Source organism: Lissotriton vulgaris, unplaced genomic scaffold, assembly GCF_964263255.1.
Source record: "Lissotriton vulgaris unplaced genomic scaffold, aLisVul1.2 SCAFFOLD_5188, whole genome shotgun sequence".
NCBI classification, from domain to species: domain Eukaryota; kingdom Metazoa; phylum Chordata; class Amphibia; order Caudata; family Salamandridae; genus Lissotriton; species Lissotriton vulgaris.
In genome coordinates, this window is record NW_028243987.1 from 61,422 (window position 1) to 86,554 (window position 25,133).

General features: G+C 44.9%; 1 protein-coding gene across 1 annotated transcript in view; it reads left to right on the top strand.

Moving 5' to 3' along the window:
* Positions 1 to 25,133, top strand: part of GARS1 (glycyl-tRNA synthetase 1) — a gene marked incomplete at its 5' end in the record, with an annotated part of 104,613 nt that overhangs the window by 45,911 nt on the left and 33,569 nt on the right. Inside the window, 2 exons of the mRNA XM_086948717.1 lie at positions 12,343 to 12,507; positions 15,150 to 15,257. Coding sequence (XP_086804843.1) covers positions 12,343 to 12,507; positions 15,150 to 15,257 — 273 coding nt within the window. The remainder of the gene's footprint in view (positions 1 to 12,342; positions 12,508 to 15,149; positions 15,258 to 25,133) is intronic.

Here is a 25,133-nt window from a genome sequence, read left to right on the forward strand (position 1 = left end):
CTTGTGATCAGACAAACATTAAGAGGAATAGCTGAAATGATGCACAACTCGAGGAAAAATCTGATTTATTTAGAAAACCTCATAACTTTGTCAAGGATCAGAGCGGCTTCTAGAAGTGTTGGCCTGGCAGAAATTACCAACTTTTCAGCAAGTAGGTGGTTTACGTAAATAAATTGCTTTCTAGGCTGTAGTTTCCTACAATGCCAGGCATCGAGGGATAACTACAACAGTGATCATAGGACTATAGTTTGATGTTCTAACTTGTAAATGCCCACCATCAGCCAGCTGAAGTGCAGCCTTAAAAGGCATCCCTTGAAATTTGTGATGGCACCTTTTTACCCAGCTGTGCGAGGTAAGAGCCTGCTTCATTGTCCTAAACTCAAAAGTAGGAGTCATCATTTCAGAAAAGAAAAAGAAAAAGTTGGAACGTAGCTCACTGGCACATATTTTCAGAATGCGTTTAGATTGTTATCTTGAGTTCACATTAAGTCAAAAAGATCTGGCATGCCGGACAGCCTGTTCAGAGATGCCAATAACGGAGCGATCTGTAAGCTACTTTGTAGCAGCAAGTAGGAAAAGAAGGAATTTTTTGGAATGCGGAACAATCTGCTCTCCCTGCTCGAAAGGTGTGAGAAATTGGGTTGTTGGTTGGTAGGGTTGTGAGCGCTTTTCAAGGAACTGCCTCAATGCCGGTCATGGTGAACCACCAAAAGTCACTAAATTAACCTGTGCTTAACCCTCTAGTAGCTTGGCACAAAGGCAGTCCAGCTTAATGTAGAGGCAGTGTAAATTATGTATGCAGCACTCAAACCGTTATAAAGTGAAATCACAGCACAAAAAGAATCCCACAGAAATTTAGAACAATATAGTCATTTTAAATAAATTATTTGACATCAAAAAAGAATCCCAACCAGTGGAAAATCAGATATGCAATTTCAAAGCTTTAAGGTATGTATAGCGTCTAAAAGTACAAAGTGTCACTTGCAATTATCTGGTTGTGCGAGACCAGGAGAAAGTCACAAGTTCAGGCCAACCGTGATGGATCGTGGGCTGGATACAGGGACCGGGTTAGTCCAGCTGAAAAAGCTACCTTCTCAAAGTCCAACGCTAAGAGTCCAGTTCGCGGTGGCGGAGGCCTCAAAGAGCAGGGGGAGTGTCTCCGATGATAGTCACTGTAAGCACAAAGAGCAGGCTGGGCGTTGCGGATGATAGTCGCTGCAGCGCCAAGATCCTATCAGTTGTTGTAGACCGTCATTGCTGGAGCTTCGCTTAGGCAGTCATCGCGGGCTATTGATACTGTAGCTCCAAGTGCGCTTGTCAATCGTCATTGACGTTCACAAGCATGAGGAGTTAGGTTCACAGGAGCTTTGCGTTGTGGTCGGCGCATGTGGCTATATCTTGGCACGTAAAGGCCCTTGCACGGTTGCGCAGAACCCACAACTTCAGTATTTCTCCTTTTCTTTAAGGGGGAGCTCAACTGTTCCACTTCAAGGGTCCAGGACCTTGTAGGATCCTCTTGGGGATCAGGAACGAGCTTTACAGAGACCAGCAGGCTGAGTACAGCAGGTCAGCTGGGCAGCTGCTGAGAGGACTCTGGAGCTTCTTGTGTTTGTGTAGCTCAAGAACAGGAGGCCAGCTAACTATCCCTTGTAGTCAGTTATGTATCCTGGGATGAAGGGAGCAGGTGCAGTCCTCATTCTCAGACAGCAGGGCAGTCCTCCTTCTGTAGTATTCACAGGTCCAGGAGTGTAATGAAGCTTGGGTCTAAGGGTCCTAGTTTTATACCTGGTACCAACTTTGAAGTTGAAGAAACTTCTTGAGTCCAATCCATCCCCCCACCCCCCCCACACACAAAGGTGTCTGGAGTTTTCTGCTTCCCTGGTCCCAGGATGTCTGGGGGTATAATAGACTAGTGTGCACTTCTTTGTGTGTGTACTGAGACAGTTCCTTGAAGTGCAAGTGTGGCTGTGCACAGCTCTTCCTCTGCCCCATCCTGTTTGGATGGGCCTTCCGATCCCTGTAGTGAGTGGCTATCTAGGAGATATACACAAAGACCATCTGCCAACTACACCTAGACATGTGACCCAGGAATCAGCCTCCAGGCATCAAATTGTTAGGAAAGAAAAATGCCAACTTTCTAAAAGTAAATTAAATCAGCCCGGAGACGTGTCAGGGAACTCAGGGTGCACTACTAGATTTTCACTTTATTAAAAGTGTTCTAACAGGTAGTCTAAATTGCTTTAGTGAATTATAACTTTCTTAGAACCAGTGATCCAAGAATCAGTTTCATAAGCACAAGATTCAATACATCATTGTGACCATGAATGATATTCTGCATCTTCTTTTATTCATTCCCTAGCAGAATTTCTTCAATCAAGTTGTGATGCTTTTCTCAGAGTTATAAGAACGGTTGACAATGATATTCCCAATGCATTTTGGGCAAAAACTTGCCCTTCATGGGAATTTATGACAGCAAATAATAGAAGTAAAATTTTTACTAATACTCTATACTCTATTAAATTATAATCCGCATTCTGCTTGATATCATGCTCATACAGACAAGTGATTAGGGCTTTTAGTAGTGCTCGGGAAGTTTGCACTGAACAAGAATGAAGTGACCAGAGATATAGATGAAATAGTCAACTCGAAAAATTGCAACTCATCTCCCACGTGGGTGAGTACAATTAACAGAGGAAAAAAGTGATGGCGTGCCAAAAATCTAACTCACTCTGAGTGAATTGAGTGGGTTAATGAGGTGCAGCATATTAAAAACCGCGTTCTGTTATGGTGCATGAAGGTAAAAATAGGTAAAAGTCGATCAAATTAGAGAGTCAAGATGAAACTTAATAAGTACCTTGCCGACTTATAGGTTAGAGTTCAATTGGCCGGAAGTTATGGGCGACTAAAGTAATAAAAAAAAGTGAATGCGATCAGTCGGAATACCCTGTATGTTAGTGCAGGTCTCTAATTTATGAAGTGTGATAGTTACCTCAAAATCGAAGATTGCTGCAGGGCAATATGAATAAAAAGTGGTGACTGTGAAGAGGAGATAATCGCAAATGAATGCTTCAAGCCTCTTAGCAAGACTGGTTGAGACCGTTTCAAAAGTGCTGGTGGATATATCGCTTACCCATAATTCCTTCTCCGTCAGCTGACAGCAGGGTGAAGGCAATAGAGAATAGGTGCTGAAAGGCCAATAGAGTCGCGGGTAAATACTACATAACAATTGTAGAAGCTGTTCTGAACGTTAACGAAAGGTATTCGTGAAAGTGAGGCTTACCAGTAGTAATTTCTCAGTCTGCCAACCATGAAGTCTAACAAGGACGCCCTCGGGGAGTGTTAGCGATCCGTAAGGTGTTCGTCTTGCCTGCTTGATGTCTTATTAGTGAAAATAGAAAGAGGACCAGTGAAAGAGGTGCCCAATGTACGCTGGTGGTGGAGTTAATAAAGTAACACAACGAACACGAAGTTGTATTAAAAAGGGGTAAAATGCCCATAGTACACATAAGTAACTAAGTGATAATCTGAAATCAGACCATGAAAGAAGCATGAGACTCATTCCTGACTCTTAAATACCAGCAGTGTCGGTATATGCTGTGGTCTTTGTTACTCCATCCGGATAAGTAAATCGCATGAATACCCCCTACGGGATTAAAATAGTAAACTACGCTGACGACACCCAACTTGTCGTCTCTCTCTCCCAGCTGGATAAACACCCAGACAACCTGCTGAACTGTCTCCAGGACATTTACACCTGGATGTGCGAATCCTCCCTGAAGCTGAACGGTGCAAAAACCGAAATTATGCTTCTGGGCAACAAATGGTCCTCCATCCCTCCCTCGGTTTGGCCGGACGCCTTTGGTGAGATACCCACACCAAAGACAGAAATCAAAACGCTAGGTGTCTGGCTGGAACCGACCCTCACCATGAAGACCCAGGCAACCAAGACCGCTGGAACATGTTTTGGCCTCCTGCGGTCAATCCGCAAAATTCTCCCTCTCCTTCCCCCCCTTTCCAGGAAACTCTTGGTTCAGGGGCTCATTCTAGCCCGGCTTGACTACAGCAACGCCGTCTACCTCGGCGCACCGGAATTCACCTTGGCCAAACTCCAACGTGCACAAAACGCCGCGGCAAAGCTCATCATGAACCTCCCTCCCAGGGCCTCTGCCAAACCGGCCCTCAAGGCTCTGCACTGGCTTCCTGTTCGCCAGCGAGTAGAGTTAAAAGCCATGTGCACCAGCCACAAACTCATCAATGGTGCCGGCCCAGCCGCCCTGAAAGACCTGGTCGCCCCCTACAAAGCCCCAAGAACACTTCGCTCTGACGATGAACATCTGGCCATCGTCCCAAAATTCAAGAAGGCTCGGACCGGTGGCCTTCGTTTCTCGGTCAAAGCCTCTGCAGGTTGGAACGCACTTCCCCGCAATTTGCGTCTGGAACCCTCTCACGCCCTCTTCCGGAAAAAACTAAAAACCTTTTTATTCCCCAAATAGTCCTCCGGTCCTTCCTCCTCCTGGTTCTTACAACTCTATAGCGCGGGGATGCCTACGGGTCACCAGGCGCTCTATAAATTTATAAATAAATATAAATAAATAAATAATAATTATACATATTAATTCTTTTAAATAAAAAATTAAGAGATCGTCAATAGAATATTCTAAGCCGTGATATATATCAAATAAATCCATGATTATTGATGAAGTGCCTGCCTATACAAAACTAGTTACAAGACTGCCTGTACGATACTACAGATTTGTAATGTAGTGAAAGTCGTATTGTTTACAATATTTCCGAAAACAGAACCATTTGAATGAATACAAGATTTAGTAAAGTGTCTGCCTATACAGAACTATTTACACTAAGATAACACAGTCCAATGACTTGTATTACAAAAAACAGGACAATTCATATTCGTCATTTAAACCTTTTGGGTGAAGGGTCTCTAGAAACCAGATCCAATGTGTTTAACGCTGTAGAAGCAATTTGTTACAGTCTCTTCCTTGCTGAGTATTGATGACCTCAATTGCACTTAGTTACAGTTGAGCTATTGTATGATTATATTCAACCCAATGTTTTGCCAGTGAGGAGCTCATAGTTTTAGTGCGTATTCTATTTTTGTGTTCAGTTTTGCGAGTTCTTAAAATCCTCTCTGTTTTGCCCACATAATATAGGCTACATTGGCATTTTATTACATAAATTACTTGGGTGCTATTGCACTTGGCCGTAAAGTGCAGTTTGATGATTCTGCTCGATCTAGGGTGGGTTATTGATTGACCAGTTAACGCATTGTTACAGTGCGAGCAATTTTGGGATTTCATCATACCTCTGTGTGAGTCCGATGTACAGGATAGTGAGGATGTTAATATTTCTTTTAGATTGCGTGATTGTGTGTAGGCAAATAAAGGTGGGTTCTTAAATAACCCCTGAAAACCTGGTTCAGTATAAGTAGTTCCCAGTGTTTTAACACAATCTTTTTGATTTGGTTTGATTGTGATGGAGAGATTGAGACCAAAACCTCTCTAGGTTCTGTATGTTGATGTGTTTTTTTTTTTTAAGACGATGGCTTCTCGTTTTTTGTAAGGCCTTAGTCTCAGCTTGGTTTATGATATCCTGAGGGTATCCCCTGACCATAATGAATTCCTTGTATTTCTCTAAGGTTTGGTGACTTAAATCTGGGTTAGAAGGGATTCGTCTTATTCTAGTTAATTGTGAGTAAGGTAGATGACGTTTCAGGGACCAGGGATGAAAACTCTGATATAGTAATGCATTGTTCCGATCTGTGCTCTTCTTATGTTATGTGTTAAGCATTTTGTAAAGCGCAACAGCTGCCCAAGCAACAGGGCGTCCCGGCGCTAGAACCAACATAACCAACTGGGAAGAAGAAGAGGACCTACAGGGGGGGGGAAAAGATGAGTTTTGATAGCTTTGCGGAAAGCTAGGAGGTTGTCGATGCAGCGGATGTGGGGGGGGAGGGAATTCCATAACTTGGCTCCTAGCAGTCTGAAGGAACGACCTCCTATGCGACAGAACTTGGTATAGGGGATCTCGACTAAACCTTGCCCTTTAGAGCGAAGGTTGCGTTGGGGGTTATAGGGCGTTAGCAACGGGCGCAGGGGCTCTGGTCCTTCAGAATTCAGAATTTTAAAAGCAAAGATGAGGGCCTTAAATTGGATGCGAGCTTCCATAGGCAGCCAATGCAGTTTGTGGATGGTAGCTTTTACGGAGCACTTTCTGGGTAGGCCCACTATTGCCCTGGCGGCGGAATTCTGAATCCGTTGGAATCTCTTAGTTTCAGCTTTATTGGCTCCTAACAGTAGCACACTGGCATAATCCAGCCTGGCTAGGATGGTCGATTGTACAATCAATTGCCTCGTTTTTGAGTCAAAGAAGCCTAAGATGGGATTAAGACTTCTCAATAATCCAGTGCAAGTTGCGGCAACTTTCTTAGTATGAGCCTGGAACTTGAGTGTCGAGTCCATCCATACTCCTAGGTTTTTTACCAAAGTTTTAGGGGGGGGGGCCGGACCCAATGAGCTGGGCCACCATAGGTCACTCCAGTTATTGGCGTTTTTACCCATGAGCAGCACCTCAGTTTTTCCTCCATTGAGTTGGAGGCAATTCGCGGTCATCCAATTGGCCACTGCTGTCAGTCCATCCCTAAATCTAGTGGCATCGGGGGACGGGGCTTCGTTGAGGCTGATGACCAACTGAGTGTCATCAGCATACGATGTCATTGTAAGGTCCCATTTTTTGGCAACTTCCGCCAGAGGTTGCATATACAAGTTAAAAAGTGATGGGCTGAGGGCCGAGCCTTGCGGCACTCCTTGTCCAATGTCTTGGGGTTGGGAAATGAATGGAGGGGCAGATACCTGGAAGGATCTGTTCGAGAGAAACGACCGGAACCATTCTAGTGCCGAGTCTGTGATTCCGATGTTTTCCAGGCGTAGAAGTAGGATATCATGGGATACCGTATCAAAGGCCGCGCTGAGATCGAGCAGTATCAGCGCGGCACTTTTACCGGCATCCATGATTTTCCGCAGGTGTTCTGTAGAGGTAAGGAGAGCCGACTCCGTACTGTGACCCGGTCTGAACCCATGTTGGGAAGGGTCCAGGATGTTATTTGCCGCCATGTGGTCATTCAGCACTTTGTTTGCGTGGGCCTCCGCTAGTTTCGCTACCCATGGTAGCAATGATACCGGCCGGTAATTCTCCGGTTTGGAGGGGTCTAGGGTGGGTTTCTTTATAATGGGAGTAATCCAAGCCTGCTTCCAACAGATGGGTACCGTGGCCGTGGCAAAAGAGAGATTAAGGAGTGAGGTCAAATAAGGGAGGAAAAATTCCAGTTCTCCCTGAAAGTATACTGGCCTCATAAGATCTGCGGGGGCGCCTGATTTTACTTTCCTGCATATTTTAGTTAGTTCCTCGCAAGAGATAGCTGGTATGCAGGAGAGCCTAGAGCCGTCTAGAGTTACCTTGGGAACATTAATGTCCTCTGGAAGATTGTGGTTGAAGGAATTATACATTTTCTTTACTTTTTCCGTGAAAAAGGTGGCTAGCTCTTCACATTGTTGAGTAGAAGTGATGTGAGAAGCGGGTTTATCTCCATTCTGTAATTTTTTTACGATTTTGAAGATAGTTTTTGTAGGATTGGGGCTTATTTTGATCTCATTCGCGAAAAAGGCTGCGCGGGCTGTGCGTATGGCTTTGTGATACGTTTTGAGCTGGTCTAGATAAGCATTTTTGTCCTCCAGAGTATAATCCTTCCTCCATTGACGTTCCGCCTTCTTACATGCTTTCCTCAGATTTTTCAAATTGTCATCGTACCAAGGGTTGGAGGGAGTGTTACGCCCTTTCGTCCACTTAGCCGGTATGATAGCATCCAGTCCCTTGATGAGCCAGTCCTGGAAGGCTGCATACGACGTTTCAATGTCGTTACTGCCCTCCAAGTTAAGCTCACCAAGGCTGTCCGCAAGGTTGAGGTGTTGAAGTTTGTGCCAGGGCCGCTTCATGCATGAGGTGGGCGTCATTTTAACTGGACGGGAGACGATAGGAATATGGACCGTGACTAGAGAGTGGTCGGTCCAGACCATGGGTTTGGGTTCATCCGCTCTGGCTTCTGAGATGTTAGTAAACACCGGGTCAAGTAGGTGACCAGCAGTATGTGTAGGAGTTTGCACGAGTGGGGTCAGCTGCAGGGCTGCTAGGTCCGCTAAAAAGTTGCTGATGTTGGCATCCATGGTATTGTCTAGGTGGAGATTAAGGTCCCCTAGAATGGTAAAATTCGCTGAGCTAGTAATTAGAGCATGAGATATCTCAAGGAGTTCTTCCATAAATCTCGAGGAAGGCCCCGGGGGTCTATAGATAAACAGGCCCGAGAAAGAGTACTGCGGGCTCGTGGATATTTTAAAACGTGCGCATTCACTGTCCGCGATGCTCTCTTTGTGGAAGGAGCAGATAAAGGAAGATCTATAGATGGCAGCAATGCCACCTCCTCTCGAGTCCCTATTGATATTTGTCATGGAGTACCCATCAGGTAATGCTAAATTGGGGATGCTAGTTAGATCGTCTCTCAACCAGGTTTCACACAGAAACAGAATATCAGGATTGTCGTCTATTAGAAGCGTTCTTACCTCCGCATGGTGTTTGACCAGGGATCTAACATTGAGCTGGGAGATGGTAAGTGAAGCTTGGCTTTTTCCGGTCGTTTTGTGGCTGATTGGACGTGGCTCCGGTGTAACCCACTTGCAGTTTTTACATTGAAGCGCGGTATGTCCGATGCGTCCTTCTACATTGTAACATCTAGGGCCTGGGTTAAGTGCGCAGAGTAAGTTACTATCGTACATGAATGATTTTTGAGCAGGGGGTCTGGCGAGAGGCGAGGACGGGCGAAGACGGGCTTGCCTTAGGCGCGCCTTCGGCGCGCCAAACGCGCCCGCTGCGCCCGTCCGCTGCGCGTACGATGGATGCACATAATTTCAGGCCAGGAAAGTGGGAGGGGGGTGTGGCCTCGGAGTGGGCGTGGCCTCTTTCCTCGCCGGCAATGGCGATTGAAAATGAATGTGGTGCCTGGGCTCCGCTAACAGCGCTAAGATCCGCTGTGCGGTGCGCTCGAGTGCACACAGAGATTCTATCAACTGCCAGGGCGCAGCGTGAGTTTTTAAAAAGGTACAGAGTAATACGTGACACAAGTGATAATAATTTTTAAAAACAGGGATCAGGTGCTCCCGGCTTCCGCCTCAGGAGTATAGCAGGTTCCAATGTAAACACTCGTTATTCAGTGTTTTATACTGGTTAGGTCGGGGGGCGTGGCCTCGGAGTGGGCGTGGCCTCTTTCCTCGCCGGCAATGGCGATTGAAAATGAATGTGGTGCCTGGGCTCCGCTAACAGCGCTAAGATCCGCTGTGCGGTGCGCTCGAGTGCACACAGAGATTCTATCAACTGCCAGGGAGCAGCGTGAGTTTTTAAAAAGGTACAGAGTAATACGTGACACAAGTGATAATAATTTTTAAAAACAGGGATCAGGTGCTCCCGGCTTCCGCCTCAGGAGTATAGCAGGTTCCAATGTAAACACTCGTTATTCAGTGTTTTATACTGGTAGGTCGGGGGACGTGGCCTCGGAGTGGGCGTGGCCTCTTTCCTCGCCGGCAATGGCGATTGAAAATGAATGTGGTGCCTGGGCTCCGCTAACAGCGCTAAGATCCGCTGTGCGGTGCGCTCGAGTGCACCGCACAGCAGTAGTGATATAGTAGTAGTAGTAGTAGTAGTAGTAGTGATTTGAGGTCCAGCCAAATGTATGTGCACATCTAAATTTTGGATTTTTTGAGGGTCTATGGAAGAAGTGAATTGAATTCTACGATTTTTGGTATTCAGATCCTTGCTTCCAAATCTAGACGGTTGCCATGCCATATGATACGGATGTCGTCTATGTAACTGTGGTATAGAATTAGGTGGCTCTGCCATTCAGTGTTAGATAGTATAAATTCTGTTTCGAATTTGGACATAAAGATATTAGCGTAGCTGGGGGCTCCCGAAAAGCCAATAGTGATGCCATTGGATTCAAGATAGAAACACTCTTTCCACTTAAAATAACTGTGAAATAAACAAAAGTGCAAAAGTTCGAACAAAAATATCTTATTAACGCCAGGTTCCTCATGGCTCAATAATCCCCACTCTAGAGCTTCTATACAGAGGATTAAAAGTGTATAGTGCAACCACGTCAATTGTACATAGCCATATGTCATCTGACTCAGGAATTTGAACTTCATTAAGAATTTGTAACAGGTGTGTGGTGTCTTGCAAGTGGGAACTGCTAGCTTGAACAAACAGTTGCAGAAAGGTATCGAGATACTGGCCGAGAGGTTCGTGTATAGACCAACACCCCAACACAATCGGTCTAAGGGGTGGTTACATTAGATTTGTATGTACCTTAGGTAACATATATAGCAGTGACCTATGTGGGAATTTGATTGTAAGAAAATGTTTAGGTTTATCAGAGATCCAATTAATTTCTTTAGAGTGAGTCAGTATGGATGAAGGAAAGGTTAAGAAAGAATGTGTAGGGTCATTGGGTAATGGGATGTATGTAGTATCATCCTGAAGAATCTTATCAATTTTGTCTTCATAGAAAGTTTTGTCCATAATCACCAGAGCACCACCTTTGTTGGCTCTGGTGGAGTGTCTGTTTTTTCGGAGTTCCAACAGAAACAATGTTTCACGAGGGGACAAATTCTGAGTTTTGAGCGTGCAGGTAGTTTAGAGAAGTCTTGCCTGACTATAGTCTCAAACGTGTCTATAATTTTGTGTGAAACTGGAGGAATGAACGTACTTTTGGGTTTAAACTCCCTGTATTCAGGTTGTGAAACAACAGGGAGGCCAGTTTGCAAAGTAGAGAAAAAGTGTCTTAATCTTAGTTTCCTTGTGAATTTGTATAATGCTACTTCAGCATCTAGTACTCTAGAGTGAAATGTGGGGACAAAGGAACTATCTTTTTCTAGAACAGACATCTGGTTTATAGACAATTTTTGTGAGGAGATATTGATGACTAATGTTTCTTTTGGCGACCTGGTCTGTATTTCAATTCTTGTTTTCACAACTTTTTAAAGTGGCATTTTCAAAATTGACTTACTTTTTAATGGTAAAGTTGGATTGTATTTCAAATTGCAATTCCCTTTACACCAAACCAGAAACTTCTACCTTCTTGCAAACAAAAGGTATTGCTTAATAAATGTAATCTGGTAACCCAATGTTATCCTATGAGAGAAGTAAGGTTCAAAATAGTGAAAAATGAATTTAAGAGTTTTTCACTACCATGGCATGTGAAAGTTTAAAAGTACATGCCCACCTTTTAAAATAAAAATGCACCCTGCCCTATGGGCAGTTTAGGGCCTACCTTAGTGTTGACTTATTTGTCATCGAAAGGAGGTTTTAAGCCTTGAAAGGGCATTATTGTGCCAATTCAAATTGGCAGTTTAAAACTGCATACCGACTGCAGTGGCAGACCTGAGACATATTTAAAAAGGCTATTTTAGTGGGCTGCAAGACCACTCGTTGCTTTTAATTTACAAGCCCTGGGTACATGTAGTACCATTTCACTAGGATCTTATAAGTGCGTTATTTTTGCCATTTGGGAATAAGCCAATGTATCCGTGTTTAGGGGAGTGAGCATAAGCATGTTAGCACTGGTTAGGAGTGACAAAGTGCACAGAGTCCTAGGGCCAACAGAAACTGATTTGACAAAACAGGAGGGGAGAAGGCAAAAAGCTTGGTGGTGACCATGGAGAGATGACCAAGTCCAACAACCGGGCATAGGTCATCCGCTGCATCTTTCTTTCATGCTTTTCGTTCTTCTTATAACCACCTATCAGCAAAGTAAGGATATTTATTCTGTTAAATATTGATTATGTAGTTTCTTTGGTGAGTCAGCTACATATTGTTACTAGCTATTTGTATGGCATTAAGGAAAATCAATCGGCTTGGAAGGCAAGCCTATTGAATATGTGAGGCAAATATCCCCTTGGAGACGTTACATATGTTTGAGACCCAAGGAAGGTTTCAAAAAGGTCGGGTGAAAATTATTTTTACATTTGCTGTGAATTGTCTGGAATTTCTGATTGTCCTTTTAGGATCTTACGACCAACTGTAAAGATGTTCATGGTAATTACAAGGTGTCTGTCACCTTATTTGATTTTTTTTTCTTTCTAACTGCTGCCTGTAGTTTTGTATTCAGTAACTATTTTCTGACTTTTTAAATCTGGGAATATGTTTTTAAAAGAAGCCCTAAGCTTCTCCCTAACTAGAGTAACACTTACTGTTTATTTTTCATTACTGTTTATTTTACTTTAGGGCGTCATCAACAACTCTGTCTTAGGGTACTTCATTGGAAGAATCTACCTCTACCTCATCAAAGTTGGTGTGTCTCCAGATAAACTCCGTTTCCGACAGCACATGGAGAACGAGATGGCTCACTATGCCTGTGACTGTTGGGATGCAGAGACCAAAACCTCCTATGTAAGCAACTTTCTTATAGGTACCAATTTTTTTTTGTGTGTCTTTCGCTCAATAAATAAAATGAGTTTTAAGTGCTAGGTCTCCTTCATCCCCCGCCTCCCCCATTTCCTCATAGTACAAGGTGCCATGTTTGCACCCCTAGTTCTGTAATTCTCATTCTTCATAGTATCCATTCCTGTTAAAATATTAGTATTAACATTATGTAGGAATTTTGTTTGTCTAGGTTATTTGGTGCATTCTGTTTGTATGAACAGTCTGTGTGAGCCTTGTTACCATTTAGTGAAATGGAGAGCAGGGTGCTCATTAATGAGGAATACCTGAGATCGCCTTTCTTACTCGAGAGTCCTTAAATGTCACTTTAGTTTTTAGAAGCCATTTACTTTGGAGTGTGTCACTGTACTAGTATAACCTCGTGTGTGACTGGTTTCAAAGTGTGTATGTAGTAAGGTGTAGCATTATGTGATGTGGAAATTAAACAGCCACCATGTATTAGTATCCCGATATCCGAAAGATGGCCTTTGGATTCACAATAATAAACCCTTAGTTCAGTCCGGGTAGAGTGGCAAAGAACAGTCAGGCTGTACTAGAGGAACATGTGTTGAGCATTTCAGAGCACCAACATGGATGATGGGTAATTGACCAAACTCATTTGAAATCCGACACTAATTTATAAAAACTAAGTGTATTGTTATCTTAATTTAGACACCAAATGTGCATAGCAGCATATATATATCAGGAGTTAAAGATTTTAGAAGCAATATAAAATCAGTGCAAAATATTCAGTGGAACGTTTATCTTTGCTGTCGATGGGGAAAAACCACTAGTGGCAATCGGCCACTCGCAGGTTGAGTTACGTGGAACCCTTGCAGGGTAAAGGTCATGCAGATCCCAGGGCCAGGCTGCGACAAGAAGTTTAATTTTACCTGGTCTGTAGAGCCCAGGCACAGAGTTATCCTGGCTATCTCTGGTGCTGAGTGGAACCCGCAGGAGAAGCTGCTTTTACTGCTTACACAGTGCTGTGGGGAACAAGACGCAATAACAGAGTGGTTGCTGATGCAGGTCGGATGGAGTTCCCTTTAGGTGTAGCGTCGAGTTCAGAGATCGCTTGCCGGACTGGCAACAAACAAGCCTTGGCAGCGGTAAGCACAGCGAAAAGCGATTTTGACATCCATTGGACCCAGGGAACACAGTAGCTGCCTGAAACTTCGTGGAAGGCAGGACTACAGTTCTCACAATGCACTAGACCATCGGTATTTGTGTGATTGCTCGGAGGGCCCGATGGCCAGGGATTCTTTGGTTCTCAAGCGTTATTCAATCTGCAGCTTGCAGGGGACTATTGCCACTAGTCTAGGGGAGTCCCAAAGTCCTGTTGTCCTTTTTGAGGCAGATTGGTTCAGGACTGAGGTTCTAGTGTCAAGGGTGTCCCCTAAGTCCAGGATTTAAGGGAGGTAGAGGTGTGGAAACCAGTAACCAATGGGCTGCTTATCCTTGCATCTAGTACGCACCTGGGATGACCACATCTGAGGGTGTGGGTCACCTTTTCTACCCTGACTCTTCTATTCTGCCACTTCTAAAAATAGCAGAATCCTTCTTTCAGTGAACAGACCAGGCTGTGAACCTTGGAGGTGTGGCTAACTCTGGGGGCGTACACCTCCTTGCATACCTAATTTCATGCCTGCTCGAGGACAAATGTGCCTGGGGGAGGGCTGTTTCACCTGCTGGGAGTCAGCTCCTCTGCATATCGGAGGCGGTGTAGCCTTTGAAGCTTACTACCTTGATGTGCCACTTGACTAGCCTGCCTGGGAGGGAAGCAGTGTGACCTACTTCCTGCCCAGACCTTTGTTCCTGACTCCTGGGAGTGATCAGACTGCCTGGCAGGAGGTCTGAGTCCTGTCTTGGCAACAGCAAGCGTGGGCATGCCAGTCAGAGCATAGAAAAGTTGGGGCAACCAGATGGGCAACCTCCAAAGTAGCTACCTGTGTGCATGCCACATCACCCTAGACTTGAGATTCACATTCGGTGTGGAAAGGCCATTATCAGGACATATAAGCTTGCACTTACAAGCCCACAACTTTAGCATAAGGCACCCTGTCTCTTGGGCTCAGGAGGTCTTCCTTAGGAGTGACTGACATACTAAAAGCAGTGCATTGACTTTGCCACACATGGTCATGGCAAAGTCGAAATACATCAGTTGGCAGGCCTGCTGTCGGTAGTTTACTTTGGTCTTCCAGGTTGGCCCAAACAGTGCTGCAAGCTCTGGGGACCCCTTTACCATGCATGGGAATCACTTGTACCATATACTAGGGACTTATATGGGGAGTGGTGGGTGTAAAATCCTTGTCAATTGGGGCCGCCAATTTATACGCAACAGTTTTAGGGGGAGAGTACTGACACAGGGGTCTGAAAAGCAGAATCCAGTGCACACGATTAGAGTCCTAACCATCTTCATGGAGCAAAAAGTGGGGGGAATACCATACACAAAGGGTGCTTTTCTACATGTATGAGTTGTATATAGTAACTTCCACCGATGGTTCTAAGCAGACATTTAGTTTGTTTATACCCATCACCTCTTGATGATTAAGGAAGTAAAGTTAAGTGCGGTTTAGCTATATGTGAACACTTGCATATCTGTTTTCTTTCAGGGCTGGATTGAAATTGTTGGTTGTGCTGATCGTTCGTGTTACGACCTCCTTTGTCATGCTCGAGCCACCAAAGTTCCTCTTGTAGCTGAAAAGCCCCTGAAGGAGCCGATATCCTTTGTGTTAGCTTCGTCTTTCTGAAAGACAATGCCACTGCATAATCATTACTGTGTAAGAATAGCTGTAACTTGTGCGCTTAGGAAGTAGCTTTCCTTCATATTGAAAATAAACTAGTTAACATGGAGATTATTAGTGTAGTAAGGCAAGCTTATATCACAGCTTTGGATTTTGAATGGGAGCCAACCAGTCATGGGCATCTTTTAACATGGGCTGGTAGCAAAATGATGACCGATATGACATTTGGTTTAGCTGGAATGACACTCCGATGGTTTGTGCATGCTATGGCAGACTTGATCAAACATTTTATTACATGAAACTGTTAAATAGGTTTTTTCCTAACCATGTATAGGTTGGACCAGAATTGTAAGTAGTTTATTTTAAAATAGAAAAATGTGCACCCCATTCTATTTACGTCTTCCATTGTGTTGGGATAAAATTAATAAAGAGTATAGCTGGGTGAACAGCCTATTTGTAGCATGTGTTGGCTTAAATACATAGGCTTAGCATACTGCTGCCATCTAGTGTTGGGCTCGGTCTTTTCCAGCTTGTTCTTTCTTTAAAGAAGTCTTTTGGCTCACAAAATGTAGTTACTCCTCTTATAGTCTGTATTGCGCATGATCATCTGCTTTTTTGTTATATTGCTTTTCTCCGTCATCAGATTACGTCGTCTACCTCTGAGCTCTGGGATCAAAGTTTTGGTGCAGTTTGGCTGGCCTTTTTGGTGACCGATCCATCACCCTTACGCAGAGATGAGCAAAAAAGTCGGGACTTACTGGTTTTCTGCAGAATTTTCCGCCCGCCCGGGCCTTGCTCCATTTTGACTTCGTTTCAGCAGCATCTTCTTTCAGTCGGCGCACGCCGAGTGATGGGAAAGCCTCCTTTCAGCTTCTGACCCAAATGCCATGCAAAGTACTTCAAGCAAGATCACCATCCAGTCTGCAGCTTCTGCCTGTCTCCAGAACATGAAGAAACATTGTGTGACGCGTGCCTGGCCTTGTGATTGAACGGAGCGCCGCTGGGCCCATAGCACAAGCTGTGCCACACCAAACGGCAGACGCATCTGATATCTTCGTGGACGCAACTAGAGCCAGAACACAGCCTCCATGCTGAAAGAGACCTCGAAGAGGAGGCAGAAGCACAAGGCGCACCAATGGACGTCCCCATTCTTCTCGCCAGCCGTGGGAAAGGGTCAGACTCCGACCACAGGCTAGAAGCTCCACCTCTCACTTCAATAGGACACATGAACACGGTGGCGAAAGGCTCACAGAGCCCCACTGCCTTTGGGCCATGGAGGTGTCCAGCCTAAGGCAAAGGTGCAGACTGTCGCACCTCTCCATAAACAATCTGTAAAGGTCACCCAAAAACATATGGTATGGACTGCTCCAAAGTCTAAGCCCGTTTTGGATCTGGTGTTGATAAACACCTGTTGATGTCAGAAAAGCCTTTTGAGCCGAAATCTCTCGCAGAAAGACCCAGAACGTTTGCAGACTCCAGCCCATGATAGAAGCTGAAAACACCCTCAGTGCAAAAAACACCCTCAATGCTGAAAAGATCATAGCATTTAAAGCCAACATTGGTGCCGAAAACTACATCCAAAACATCTTTGGCCTCGAGTACTTCCAAAACACACTCCGCGCCTACAGCACCTGAACGACAAAAACTGCCTATTAGGCCTATTTTAACAAAATTACAGGAAATGCTCGATGCCAGTCAGAAGTTACCACTCTTCCTGCATCTGGGTTTATAAACAAAAAAACTATCCCTCCCACCTACATATGTACTACAAAAATGTAAAAAGACGCTGGAGGAATAAACATGGAGCCTCAAACAACTAGTCCTATTAGATTTTCTCCTGAAACTTTACTACCTCTTCCAGCTACTCCTCCGCCACCTTCTACACCTTCTCCCCCTGCTCTTGATCTGCTGCCAATACCAGCCATACTTCCTTCTCTGCCAACCTCACCACAGGGCTTCCCTCATGTTCACCCACAGGTCGCCAACCACATCTTCTCTAGGGGAGCATAGCACTGGGAAGCATGGACTCCCCACACTCAATACTTTTCAGACCCACAGGGTGATTCAGATAATCTCGAGCAACCACGGTATGACTATAAATGTAGATCCACAAGGAGCTACAGATCGCAAACTATACCCCGTCAAACTGTCTCCAGCAGACAATGCCATTCCATATTAAGAAGTACTTTGCAGAACTGCAGAATATCATAAAATTGACATGCACACAGTGGAGGACGAGAATGACTTCCCTGTGGAAACACTATCCTAAACATAACACACACTCCAATTTTTATTCGTGTTAAAAGGGATGCTTAAACCTACCACTGATATTTTTAAGCAGCCTGTCAAATCAAGTGCCTTAACCCCTAGAGTTGGCAAGAAGTACAAACCTCCACTAATCAACCCAACCTATATAAAAGGGCGTGTTCCCCTTTATTCTATTGTTGTACAGACTGCCAGAAAGCGTGCTTATTTACAAAGTGATGCTCCTAAACATAAGGATGCTGCAGGGAAACAGGTTTCAGTCCAGGCAGCAAACCACCTTCGAATTGCCAATTCTGGTGGCCTACTTTCAAGATCCTGTAAAGTCACAAATTTGTCCCGTTATAACCCCCGTTCAACACACTTCTCTGCTTATTGGTGTTCAATCATACATGCATGTACAAAATCTCACACATTTACTATTCATTACCTCAAGCCGTAGTAAGTTGAGTGCCACAGTAGTTTACATACAATTTCCAATTTTTTATATAAAATCTTTATCACACATTACATTCAATGTAGGTATATACTTTATTTTAGACACCTAAGTACAGTAAAGAGAAAACATTTACATAATTTGTTAAAATTCTTAATAGAACACATCCCACTATTAATATAAAAAAATAAAACAATTAAAACACCAGGGTCGTTCAATTTATACAAATGGGTACACATCCACATTTTAAAAATCCTGGACCAAAAATGATCGTACAGAATCCATAGCATTTAGTTACATTACATTCAGTTAAAAAATATATATATACACATCACATTAAACATGAATATAAAAAGATGGGTTTTCCTTATAAAAACATCAATGATATGACAATTAAGTGTCTGTACTATAAGTATGTAAAAAATAAAAAGATAAACGGAACACATCTGTCTTTCGCTATTGCTAATTTGCTCAAAACAACAGTCCGGACACAAGACAATTCATCTACTGTGCCCATGTGTCTTCCAAATTTAGCAGAAAATAGGCGTCAACACGTTTAGTTGGTTTAATACAGATGTGAAACACCTTCTAGACAACAAATCTCTCTCGTATATTGGAAACTATTGTTAAAAATCCTTTATAAAAACATACACCTCTTATACATATACTAACATCAATATGTTTCTCAAAATTTATTATAATTATAAAAAAAATCTGTTATAGAGTAAACCATGCCATTAATCATAGCCCACTCATAGTACATTCCTGCGCCCAGGACATGGGGATCTCGCATACATCTTTCCTCAATAACTCACATGCCACTCCAAATCTTCATATATCAGTGTGTCTGTATGCTCATCATTGCAAACTCCAAGACCAGTCTTCACACTTAATTGAAAAATCCGGTGAATTTGTTTATCTGGTCAAAGTCAAGGATAATTTCCCACAGGTCTTTGAATCACCCCTGGGGCAAATATTAACATAAATTAAACCCTTCTTCCTCTATAAATCCTTAGAGCAAGGATTATTAGTACCTTAATAAGTTCCCTATAAGGTAACAGCAAAAATTCTACCTTCATATCAGGTAGGTTCTCCCTCCTTAGAGAAGTATAGTAATCCAAAATGTATCACTGATTCTTAAAAGAAGCTTTACAGCTATGTTATGTGCACAGTGGGGGCGTTTCATTATATTTAAGGGCTCTCAGTGCCTGGAAGGGAGTTATATTCTGCAATTATTGTTCATATAAAGCTTCCCTAATAGTCACAAATGCTTCTATTTTTCTCTACTTAAATTAACTCTAATTTAAAATATCTGAAACCTCAAGCCTACGTGTCCCTTTCTACACTGTACTTCTTCTATACAATCGAGCAACCTGTTCTCTCTATTGGGTAGTAATTTTATACCTTGAACATATCTCGTTGAGCTTCAGTCCCTAAGGTTTATTAATGTAAACGTTCCATGTGGACTTTTAAGTCAAACCTCTTACAATGTTTTTGTCAAATTAGCATTTTATAATTTTATCTCAACTTGGGAATGATCATACAGTTTGTTCCCTTCCTTGCATTTCTTATTGACTCTACCTATTCTCAAGATACAACAGAGTACTGTGGGATGAGATGCAGGATTTGCTCCAACACCTTCCTGAGCAATACAAAGGGAGGCTGAATTTGTTGAGGAGTGAAGGATCATTTTTAGAAATGGGATTTTTGTTAGGCTAGGGCATGGGCCAAAGCCAGGCAAAAACCACCACTCTAGTCAGGATAAGGGAGTTACACTTCTACAATGACCCTTGCTCACCCCTTGGTAGCTTGGCATGAGCAGCCAGGCTTATCTTAGAGGCAGTGTGTAAAGCATTTGCACATAACCAACAGTAATACAGTGTACGCATTACAAAAGGACACCACACCAGTTTAGAAAAATAGCCAATAGTTTTATATACTTTAAGACAAGATCAATTACGATAAAAATCCACAATACTATACTTAAAAATCTGCAGTTATCAAAAGAAGTTTCAAACACAGTTCCTTGATGTCGATAGCTCCGTCCAGGGCTATCACAGGGTCGTGAACAACAAATCCAACAGTTCTGGTGGGTCGCGGGGCCGCTACGTTGTCGGGAAGACCCGCAAACAGTTCCTGTGAGGAATGCAGGGCATTGAGGTCCTTGAAGTCACTCGCATTGCAGGTAGAAACTCCCTTCTGATGGGATTAGGAGCGCTGGTGCCGGCAGGCATCGGGTGCTGCGGTGCAAAGTGCAGTGGTGCGGTGCCCCAGGTCGCAGTGCGATGGCGTAGTCGGTGAGACTAGGGTCGCGATGCGAGATGAAGGCGGTGCTGGCCACAGTGCTAGCAGGTCACGGTGCAAGCAGCCGCGTCGTTGCGGAAGCTCTGTCTTCTGTTGTTTACTGGAGTCTATGGCACCGGCGTTGGTAAGTCAAGGCTGCGGGGCGGTATGAGGGCGGTGCTTCGTGTGACTTACGAGTTGTGCCCTCGAACCACGGTGCAAGCAGCGGCATCTATTTCGGCGTGGAGTGGCGACGTCAGGGAGGCCTAGTCATCCTCGTGAAGCAAGGCAGTGCGGAGTGTGGTGCCCACAGATCGCTGTGCGAGCAGCGTCTCGGTGGCGGTGTCAACAGTCGTCGTCTGTGAGACCAAGGTCGCGGTGTGGCGTTGCGGCGGTGCTCCCTGCAGTGCCAAAACTTGGGCGTGAAGCGGTGCGTAGTGCGGTACCCACAGGTCTCGGTTCAAGCAGCGGCTTGATGGTGGCATCAACAGGCGTCGTCAGTGAGACCAAGGTTGCGGTGCGGGGTTCGTCAGTGCCTTCTGTGGTGCCTTCAGGACACTGAGTCGGCAGCGGCCTCGTAAATGTCATCAAGTTGATTTTCCTCAGTTTGCAGCACAAAACACAGTCTCCAGTGCTGCGGGCAGAAGAGCTTGAAGTCTTTGTTGTTCCTGAGACTTCGTGAACAGGGGGCAAGCACTACCTCAAGCCCTTGGAGAGACTCACAAATTAGGTTGCAGAAAATCCAGACCAGGCCTTTCACTGCCCAAGACAGAAGCAGCCACTGCAGGTCAGCCCAGCAAAGCACTCAGCAAAGCGGTCGTTTCTCCTTACAGCTTCTCCGGCTCGTCGTCTTCTTGGCAGTCTTCTTGATCCAGGAGAGTTCTAAAGTTCAGAAGTCTGGGCCCCAGTATTTGTATCCAAAAATCCTTTGATCCTGTAGGCAGAGGGTGTCTGTACCCTGCCATTACCAGTTTGTCGTTCTCTGGTGTGATTTCCTGGCAGGGGGTGGAGACGGCATTGTCAGAGGCAGACCAGGCCCTTTGAGGTGCAAGGAAATCTCCTTCCTTTTCCCCCATCGTAGCCCAGGTCTATTCAGCCATTACCTGACCCTCCTAGACTATATGTAGCCCCTCCTGCTCCCCCAGCCTTCTGTCATCCAAAACCCAGACAGGCAGTCCACATTCCAGCAGAGGCACATGGGATGACTGAGCAACAAAATACCTACTTTCTAAAAGTGGGGTTTTCAAACACAGAATGTAAAAGTCACCTTCACTAAAAGATTTATTTTAACATTCGGAGTTCGGGCATACTAAACTCGAATTTCTACCTTGTCCCCAGGGTCCGTTTAGGATTATAAAAGGTTATAATCAAACTCGTCATTCTGGCCTATGAATACAGGTACCCTTGCAATAGTGAAAAACGAAATGGGATGTAATTCACTATCAGGATATGCCACACACACCAAGGCATGTCCTACCTTTCCCATACACTGCACCCTGCCCACAGGGGTACCTTAGGCCTACCTTAGGGGTGCCTGACATGCAAGAAAAGGGAACGCTAGGGACTGGCAAGTGTGTGTGCACTGGTCAAGTCGACATGGCAGTTACCAACTGCACGCAGATTCTGCAATGGGAAGTCTGAGTTATATTTTAAAGGCTACTCACGTTGGTGGCACAATCAGTGCTGCAGGCCCACTAGTAGCATTTGATTCACAGGCCCTGGCACACTTGGTGCACTTTACTAGGGACTAACCAGTAAATCAAATATCCAATCATGGAAGCACCAATCCATAACACAATTTACACAGAGAGCATATGCACTTTGGCACTGATTAGCAGTGGTCAAGTGCCCAGAGTCGTAAAACCAACACAAATAAGTCCGGAAAAAAATAGGAGGAGGAAGAAAAAAGTTTGCGGATAACCCTGAAAAAAGTGCAGTTTCCTAGAATCCTATTGAATGCAACCACACAATATGTGTTTGACTCCACGGACACGAGTGGAAGAGAGGTCAACACTAGTATTATTATCAGAAGATATGCTTGGATCAGTGTGTCCGGGTTTAAACCTGTTGTCCAGCAATACCTACTCAGTTTATCGTTCGATGGGAAATACCTTTTTGCACAACAGGTAGACGAAATGCTAGAAAACAATTAAAAAGACACCAACAGTGCTTAAGCCACGGGTGCCCTTCAAACATATCAACAAAGGAGGTCCTTTCAGAGGGGCCAATGCAAAGCGGTGTCCAAACTTAACACCTCTACGGACACTGGTAACACTCACAAGCCACCACACTCCTACCAATCACAGTATACATGTTGCACATACTATAACACACTACAGAGTCAATGCCAGCAGGTGTCGAGTATATGGTTCCATTTTGAAGGGTGACACTTCCACCAAACAGTGACTCCGTCTACCCATCTCCCATATTTAATACCAGTGGGGAGACGGTTACAGGACTGTCACACACATTAGGTACAAATTACCTCCGATCAGTGGTTCCTCTCAACAATACAACATGGATATTGTTTAGAACTGACCTGAACTCCACCCAATATCCCACCTCAAGCCATGTCACATCAGCACTTAATGCTCCTACAAGAGTAGATTCAACCTCTGCTGCAAGAGGGGGGGGCCATCAAGCCTGTCACAAAGCAACAACAGTTATACTCACTGTATATCCTAATTCCAAAGAAAGATAGCACCTTAAGGCCTATATTAGACCTAAGACCACTCAAAAAATACATCCTATCGGAACACTTGCACATGGTTATTCCACAATAGGTTACTCCACTACCGCAGCAAGAAGACTTCACGACAGCCCTAGACCTCAAGGACACTTATTTTCAAATAACAGTACACCCAACCCTTCAGTGCTACCTCCATTTTCACATAAGTGACTGACATTATCAATTCAAAGTATTGCCATTTGGAGTAACTACTGCACCAAGAGTATTCACAAAATGCCTGGCAGTAGTAGTTGCTCATTTCCGAAGGCGTGGCACACACTTGTTTACCCTGCCTAAACAATTGGCTGAACAAGAAGGCAAGCAATCCGTGTCGGCAGTACACTCAAAAAGTAATAAACATTTCTCAAACAAACTAGGTTTCACCCCAAATGCAACAAAATACAACCTGCAACCCTTACAAGTGCAGACATTCCTAGGCGCTACTCTGAGCTCCATTTCCACCAAAGCTTATCCCAGTCCTTCAAGAGTACAACAGATACAACTTAAACACTGCCTCTTTTTCAATCACATCACAGTCAAAACAGTGATGAGCCTTCTAGGTATGATGGCCTCCTGTATTTCCATAGTACCACATGCACATCTTCACATTTGCCCCCTGTAACAATTCCTTCAATCGCAATGGTCACAAGTGGAAGGGGATTTTCAAGATCTAGTGTTGATGGGGCCGGCAACCCATTGCCCTCTGCAGTGGTGGAACAGCAACAATCTGTTGCCGGGTTGGCCCTTCAATGCCCCTGTTTCTCAAGTGACCATTACAACGGATGCATCCTTACATGGTAAGGGGAGGCACATATGCTAGACGTTACAGTCCGTGGACAGTGGTCTCCAGTGCAGAAAGGTCTCAAAGCTCTGGATTGGACCACCTCCTTCCTCTCCGGCAGAACCCAGAGCGTCCACCTTCCACCATTTCTGTTCCAGAGCTTTTGAGATCTGCGGTGTACCCCGGGGATCCTCCCTCATCCCGACGCTGTTCAGCTTTTACATGGCCCCGCTTGCACACGTAGCCCGACAGCACAACCTCTACATAATCTCCTACGTCGTCGACACTTGGCTGATCCTCTCCCTCACCAAGGACACCTTCACCGCCAAAACCAACCTCCGCGAAGGAATGAAGGCCGTCGCCGACTGGATGAAGACCAGCCGTCTGAAGCTGAACCCGGACATGACGGAGGTCCTCCTCCTCGGCTCCAACCCTTCAGCCGGGGACAACTCCTGGTGGCCAACGGCACTGGGGGCAGCCCCGACACCCACCGACCACGCACGCAACCTGGGAATCATCCTCGACTCAACGCTCTCAATGACCAAGCAAGTCAACGCCGTCTCCTCCTCCTGCTTCAACACCTTCCGCATGCTCCGCAAGATCTACAGATGGATCCCGACATATGCAAGAAAGTCAGTCACCCAGGCCCTCGTCAGCAGCAGACTCGACTACGGAAACGCCCTCTACGTGGGAGCCCCGACCAAGCTCATCAAATGACTACAACGCATCCAAAACGCCTCGGCATGACTGATCCTCGACGTACCATGCCACGGCCACATCACCCCCACCTGAGAAACCTGCACTGGCTCCCAGTCAACCAGAGGATATCCTTCAAGCTCCTCACCCATGCACACAAGGCACTCAACAAGACCGGCCCAGCCTACCTCAACAGACTGCTTTCCTTCTACATCCCCAACCGCCAGCTACGCTCTGCCGACCTCTCACTTGCCACCTGGTCCCGCGCATCCGAAGAACAACAACCGGTGGGAGATCCTTCTCCCAACTCACCGCCAAGACATGGAACACCCTCCAACTGAGCCTACGACCAACCCAAGACATGCTGACCTTCAGGAAGATACTCAAGACCTGGCTGTTCAATCAATAGCATCCCGCGCCTTGAGACCCTCGCGGGTATGTAGTGCGCTTTACAAATGATTGATTGATTCATATCAATCACCTAGAGCTTCTTCCGATACAATTAACTTCCAAAGCTTTTAAACGATTTCTCAACAAGATGTTACCCTAGTCTGCACAGACAACATGACAGCCATGTACAGCATTCAAAAACAAGGGTGCACAGCCTACATTGGGTCATACATCACAACATCCACCTTCTAGAAGAATATTTATCATTGATGGACA